At 41.2% G+C, this 7,500-nt stretch overlaps 1 protein-coding gene across 3 annotated transcripts in view; it reads right to left on the bottom strand.

Annotated features, from left to right (window-relative positions):
- dlg2 (discs, large homolog 2 (Drosophila)) overlaps positions 1-7,500 on the bottom strand; it is a 129,206-nt gene that overhangs the window by 57,707 nt on the left and 63,999 nt on the right. For all 3 annotated transcript variants that reach the window (XM_062536680.1, XM_062536681.1, XM_062536682.1), the window contains one exon: positions 2,511-2,561. In XM_062536680.1, coding sequence (XP_062392664.1) covers positions 2,511-2,561 — 51 coding nt within the window. The remainder of the gene's footprint in view (positions 1-2,510; positions 2,562-7,500) is intronic.

Genomic DNA, 7,500 nt, shown 5'->3' with positions numbered 1-7,500 from the left:
GCCAGTGCGGGGGCGTGGAAGCAGAGGTCGCCGACTACCAGTCCGGGTGACAATGACAGAATGGACCGCTGCGGTCAAATTATCGCCCCCTCCTGCTGCGGTCGGTCCCCCGGCCCGCTGTTTTATCTAGGTCCAGTCCAGGGAGTGAGTCGAGAGCCTCACAAAAGGCAGCTCTGTGGCGCTGGACATCGCGGCTTGACAAATCACTGCTGCCTTTGCTTGTACTGACCTTTGCTATTGTTAGTGCTCCGATTTCAGCGAGCGAGGATCTCATTTCAGCTGTCAAAATGTCATCTACAGCTGGCTAAGCCGCTTAGGCACAGTGAGGGCTCAAGTGTGTGTGTGTGTGTCCGTGTGTGTGTTCATTGGACACATCATGCAAATTCTGAAACCCAATTAGGGGCCAGCCTGACTCCAAACATCAACAATGTCAGGACCCTTGTCAGTCCTTCACAGTCATGCATTCGTAACTAGAGGTAAAGACAAGTTCTCAAGTCTGCGCAATTGAAATAGTCGATCCATTCAGCATTCTGCTGAGTGTCAAGGGCCAATAGAGGACTGCACATTATACGCTATAGAGAACTGAGACTGCACATTATACGCTACAGAGAACTGAGACTGCACATTATATACTATAGAGAACTGAAACTGCACATTATACGCTATAGAGAACTGAAACTGCACATTATACGCTATAGAGAACTGAGACTGCACATTATATACTATAGAGAACTGAAACGGCACATTATATACTATAGAGAACTGAAACGGCACATTATATACTATAGAGAACTGAAACGGCACATTACAGTATATGCTATAGAGAACTGAAACTGCACATTATACGCTATAGAGAACTGAAACTGCACATTATACGCTATAGAGAACTGAAACTGCACATTATACGCTATAGAGAACTGAAACTGCACATTACAGTATACGCTATAGAGAACTGAAACGGCACATTATACGCTATAGAGAACTGAAACGGCACATTATATACTATAGAGAACTGAAACAGCACATTATATGCTAAAGAGAACTGAAATGACACATTATATGCTATAGAGAACTGAAACTGCACATTATACGCTATAGAGAACTGAAACTGCACATTATATACTATAGAGAACTGAAACGGCACATTATATGCTAAAGATAACTGAAATGACACATTATATGCTATAGAGAACTGAAACTGCACATTATACGCTATAGAGAACTGAAACTGCACATTATACGCTATAGAGAACTGAAACGGCACATTATACGCTATAGAGAACTGAAACTGCACATTATACGCTATAGAGAACTGAAACTGCACATTACAGTATATGCTATAGAGAACTGAAACTGCACATTATATGCTATAGAGAACTGAGACTGCACATTATACGCTATAGAGAACTGAAACAGCACATTATATACTATAGAGAACTGAAACGGCACATTACAGTATACGCTATAGAGAACTGAAACGGCACATTACAGTATATGCTCTAGAGAACTGAAACTGCACATTATATGCTATAGAGAACTGAAACTGCACATTACAGTATATGCTATAGAGAACTGAAACTGCACATTATACGCTATAGAGAACTGAAACTGCACATTATATGCTATAGAGAACTGAAACGGCACATTATATACTATAGAGAACTGAAACTGCACATTATATACTATAGAGAACTGAAACTGCACATTATACGCTATAGAGAACTGAAACTGCACATTATACGCTATAGAGAACTGAAACTGCACATTATACGCTATAGAGAACTGAAACTGCACATTATATACTATAGAGAACTGAAACTGCACATTACAGTATACGCTATAGAGAACTGAAACTGCACATTATATGCTATAGAGAACTGAAACTGCACATTATATACTAAAGAGAACTGAAACGGCACATTATATGCTATAGAGAACTGAAACTAAAGGCTGCAATGCAGTATTTGTATACTGGCATCTGTGAGATTTCATTGTTTATAGAATGGAAAGAAACTCTGAATTCTCCTCACTGCTGCCCACACACAGACGGTGAGAGAGGATGGCTGACTTTTAATGGGCACTTCATAAATACAGTCCAGTGGCCTTTAATGGATGTCTCTAGTTTACAATGTTTTTCATGAGGTCTCCATACATCAACGCAGTGACAAGGTAAAAAACATAACTCAACATTGTCGATTGGGACACCATACATCATTCATGCACAAGGGCTGCTTTTGACGTACAGTAAATCTATGGCAGGGTTCTTGGTCTTCCATCATGGTCATACATACTTGCTGGCTTCTACCATTTAATTCAACCATTTTTTGCTGCAATATGTTAAAGCTAATTCTGTATTTACAGCTTTGTCAACAGCACATCAAAATCTTGATATACTCTCCAAACCAATTTCTATAGTTGGATATTGCATATTGGTTGAATATTCAGATACAGTATATACAGCCTTGTTGATAAGCACGGTAGCATGAAGGCAAATATTACATGCAGCTTACCCGCTCTAATGTAATTTCTTCAAACTCATATTCGATCTCTGTCCCGTTCACCTGGAGAAAAAAAAAGAAAAGAAAAATATTAGACCATCAAACGAAAATGTATAAAACACTATTGCAGTGTATCTACAGTAGCAGTGCAGCGAAACTCAGCGTTTGGGTGAACTGTCTATTGGATACTACTATTCCTGTTCCTTGGTTTGGGTGAGAACACTGGTAGTGGTGTTGGTGCTGCACGGTTTCGACATGCTTTTCAGGAAGTTAGTGTGCTGCTTTTAGCCCTGAACTCCCTACTGCAGCTTCAAGGACTTCATTAGAGGAATCAGACACGCTATAATTGGCACATAGCTAAACTCCGCAGGTTGGTGTATCTCAAGATGATCGTCTGAACAACCACATTCTAGACATGATGACATTTTGGGAACTGTTAGAGAACTGTACGGGGTACTGATAGATAACCAAAATCAAATGTAGTGGGCAATGGGTAATTAATAATTCACTACATTTTCAAGTGTAGTTCTACATTATGGACTTCTGTGGGTCCAAATCTGCCTTAAAGTGGGACAACCACTCATTCTCTACATAGTGCATTATGTACTGAATGAGTGGATGTCCCGAACACAGGCAATGATTTAGAAATAGCAGTAATACATAGAGGCCTGTGGTGTTAATTAATGGCTGGTTAACAAGTTGATGGAATACCAAATCTCACCATGGGATATTATGTAACAAAATAGTCTATTCATAATCCATTCATTCATTACTAATGTCTAAAGTAATGAGTGGAACTCATAAGTAATGAGTTTCCAAATTGTACAAAAATGGCATTTCAGTTCCAACGCTAATAAGATTGTTCCCAGTCTGGCTCCATGACATCCAAGAGGCGGCAGGCTTTTTAGAACATCGAATGAGTTGACAATCGGGCTCGGCAGTGCTCTCCGCGTAATTGCTTCAATCTGGACACTGCTGCTACGGAGGAGACGGACACAAAAAATCCATAACGTTTTACCTGGTCGCTTATGGAGCACGCGGCCCTGCATCACAACACTTTGTGCCTCTCACTCCGCCGCGCTCGTATTCATTATCCCTCTCAAGTGCTCTGAAAATGAAATGATGCTGGCACGCCCGGCGGCATACAGAGAGGCTGCTCGACGCGCGAAGTAATCAAACTCGGGGGTGACCTTTAAATTAGGGTCATTAACGCTGTTCATTAGAGCTTTTGGCTCCCTTCGTTCAGGCTTAAATAACCATGTCTAAAATACTGATCACACAGCTATTTAATTCACTTTGAGTCGCTTGTGAGGGATGTCTGCCCACCGCATGCTCATATGCCAGCTTAATGGGCTTGATCGCTTTCAGTCAGGTGGAGATGCCAACCATCAGTCACCATCAGGATGTCACAACTGTAATACAATCGCCTGATCTCCATGATTGGAGCCGCAATCATTTGGCTAATTGTTACAATGGCTTCCTTTCATGTGTTGAAACAGCTGGATGAAGCGAATACAAATGTCATATTTCCTAACCCGTCAGTGTGTCCACGTCATTTCCCACCATTTGAACTTTGACTGGCTCTTTGTATATTTCAGTAATAGGATTTGTACATTTGATTTGCCTTTTCGTCATGTCAGCCCAGTACAATTTCTGTTAACCTCTGTGCATAAGTTCCAATGATCAATGCCAATAAATGTATGTTCTTCTTCAGAATAATGTGTATTATTGAATTACCAGGCTGATATTACAAAAGTGCAAGAACATTATCAAAAAAAGACAATTCATCATCAGCGTAACTCTCATGATTGTGATAACTCTAGTCACCACGGTTTCCATTAAAGTTACCGGCACATTATTTTAAAATGAGTCGTTCATTGAATTCCTCTCTGACGAAATTGTTGTTGGTGAAAATGTGCATCCAGTATTTTTGCTGTTCCGTGACTGGAGCTCATCACTGTCCTAATTAATAACAGTACAAAGCTCACAGATCCCTCGCCTGGGGAATTCAAGAGTCAGTTTGCAGCGCATAGGTTTTTCTAGAAGAGATCAACACCCCGCAGAAATACAGACTGCCATCATGGCAGCAAGACAAACAGGCTTAATGAAGTCACGGCACTGAGGCACTCAGAAGAGGGCAGAGAACATTTTACATCAAATGAGGCGCCATTAGGAAAGATATTGCACTTGGTCTGATCGAACGGTTTTATTTTATCTAGAGACAAAACACACAGGCAAACAGATGCAAATAATGCATAAAGTATCCAGCGTTCGGTAGTCTTACACAATACAGGATCAGGATAGCCCACCTGCAGCTATAGGATTTGGCTCATCTGTGAAACTAACTCAGTGGAAAAACTGTGCCGTGCTGTAATGACTGTTTGGAGGCAAACACGTGGAGTACAGATGAAGCTATGGTGGTCACTGGCTTTGAAGTGAGAGCACTTTAGCTGGGGCTCCATCCAACTTAATCCCAAATTTGTGCACACTCATTAACATTTGGACTAAAGTAAATGCAATTTTCCTAAAAGTATATTTTTGGGCTTTTTGCTTTCATTCAAAGAGCGGGAGAGGGAGAGAGGGAGATATGGTGGGATCGGGAAATGACCACACGTCAGATTTGAGCCCAAGTCCCCGTAAGTGTGCAGTTTGATGTGTAGTTAATCCCTCTTCCTCTGTCCAGTTGGGGTTTCCTATCGCAACGTTCAACATTTGGATGGAAATGGAGAGAAACTGAGAAAACCTATCAGGTGTCTACCATCCATCCATCCACCTCTCCAAACTCCCAAAAGTATCAAGTTTACTGCAGCAAAAAGATGCAACTACTGCCACAAACAAAGCCAGCGTGATGGTGGTGGTGGTGGAAACTGTTGAATACACTGAAGCATCTAAACAGTTTGTGTGTGCAGCTTGTTTGCAGTGTCAGTCATCATAGAGAGAGCAGAAGCTGTTTCAATTGCTTAAGCAGAGGGACAGGATTTACAGGGGGGTGTTGTCTCAAAAAGAGTGAAAATAATTTCCAATCTAAACCTACACTTGAAACCCAGACCATGTGGTGAAGCTACTGGATACAGGGGTCACTGCTTGTTCATGGAAAAAGTACTCGAGAGGGGATCTGATTGACAGACTTATTTGGAAACGACTGAAGAGTTGAAAAGAAAAACGACAAAAGTGTGTAGAGCCACTGAGCACGGGGAGTACGGCATGTCCTCACAAATACACATTTTCCAACACAGATTCAGAGAAATCCAAAAAATGAGAGCTAAAAAACACAACTATCTGATCCATTTTGGCGCTTTGCCTTTTCAAAATATCCTTTAAGTGATGATAGTATCTACCGCTTCCTCGTGCACTCTCAGTGTAATCCTGCTGATAGGCTTCTAAGCCTCTCCACTGACAGCCTTGCTGTGTGTGCAGTATCTGGAAGGATGTAAAAAAAAAAAAAACCTTCTCATGAATTTTTAACATAATTACTTTAAATAAAGATGTGGAGCAAATAATTAATCTTACAGCAGACAGGGCTTTCTCCAGTGATGAAAAGAGGCCAACTAATTTAAATGTTTTAGAATGATTATATACACTCAAGTAGACCTTGCCACTCCTCGAGTGCACATAGAACTTGTGAGAAATTGAACAGCTTCATAATATTATTAACACTGAGGACAGCTTATTAAGAATCATTGTAAAGACTGTACAAATTAAATCAATAAAAAAGGAATAGAAGAATCTCAATCTGCCAGCAGACTAAATACTAATTCACACATGTGAAGCGGTGTGCGATTACTTTGCAAAGGCTTGTAAGTGTGAGAGAGAGAGAAGAGAGAGAGAGAGAGAGAGAGAGAGAGAGAGAGAGAGGTGTAAAGGTCCAATTGGATATGGCTAAGGGTGAGGTGCTCCTCCCTTTCTAATTTGAGTGGGATCCGGCTCCTCATAACTCTATTTGCATGAGGACTCCTCTAAGGGCACATTAAGACAAGCAAGGGGGGGCGGGTGTGTGTGTGTGTGTGTGTGTGTGTGTGTGTGTGTGTGTGTGTGTGTGTGCACTGATTTATTAAGCAGGTTACTGACTGTTAGGTGGTTAGAATGTGTCAGCCAAGACAAAACACTTAAATAAGAAGGCTTTCTAGGGGATTGGACTCAATGTTCTGCATTTTGTATGCACTCATTCAGGAATTAAGAGCAGTGGATATTTTCTTTGCTTTTATCCCCATCCCAAGGTTGTTTATATATATTAAAAAAAATCATTTTGAGAATCATACAATTATAACGACTTGGTAACCTATCGGCTGTTGATGGGGGGGAAGAAAAGAGATTATATCTCTGTACTGCCTGTGTGTGTGCGTGTGTGTGTGTGCGTGTGTGTGTGTGTGTGTGTGTGTGTGTGCAACATATGAGAAGCACTCTCTACAGACAGCGGACACCTTGATTAGACCCTGCTCTCCTCAGATGTATTCCCTGATTAACCGAGGCAGAGCTGCAAACACCACCCCCCCCCCCCCCCTCCTCCTCCTCCTCCACCTCCTCCACCTCCTGTTTAATTGTTTCTGCTCACAGCAAATCTGCACAGCTACACTTCAGGCTAATCAGTCAGCATGCCCTGCATTCTCTAGTGCTAGTTAACATTTTCACATGGGGGAAAGATATACAGTATGTGCAACCAAATCAATCAATTAAATGCAGATGGAAAATAAAAAATGGAAACACAGCCAGGTCAAGAGTCAGGAAATATAAAATAGTTACAAAAATGCTATGGGCTCAATGGTGAGTGAGCTGGGGCAAGTATAATCTCAAGATTTTTCACACCATTTTGCTACAGTTTCTAGGTTTAACAACCTTTTCAGGCGTAACGGTGTGCACCAGTGTGCAACAGGCTTTGTGGCATGTTTTTTTTTTAACATTGGAGTTAAGCTGTTTAACATATTAATCATGATAGTCAAACTGTCTTGGTTTTCCAATGGCTTGGTCTTGGCTGAGGGAAATAATGTGATAGGCTGTTGCTGAC

This window comes from Sardina pilchardus, chromosome 5 (genome assembly GCF_963854185.1).
Source record: "Sardina pilchardus chromosome 5, fSarPil1.1, whole genome shotgun sequence".
Classification (NCBI taxonomy): domain Eukaryota; kingdom Metazoa; phylum Chordata; class Actinopteri; order Clupeiformes; family Clupeidae; genus Sardina; species Sardina pilchardus.
Note: the sequence above shows the minus strand (reverse complement) of the source record. Positions and strands in the feature narration are given on the sequence as shown.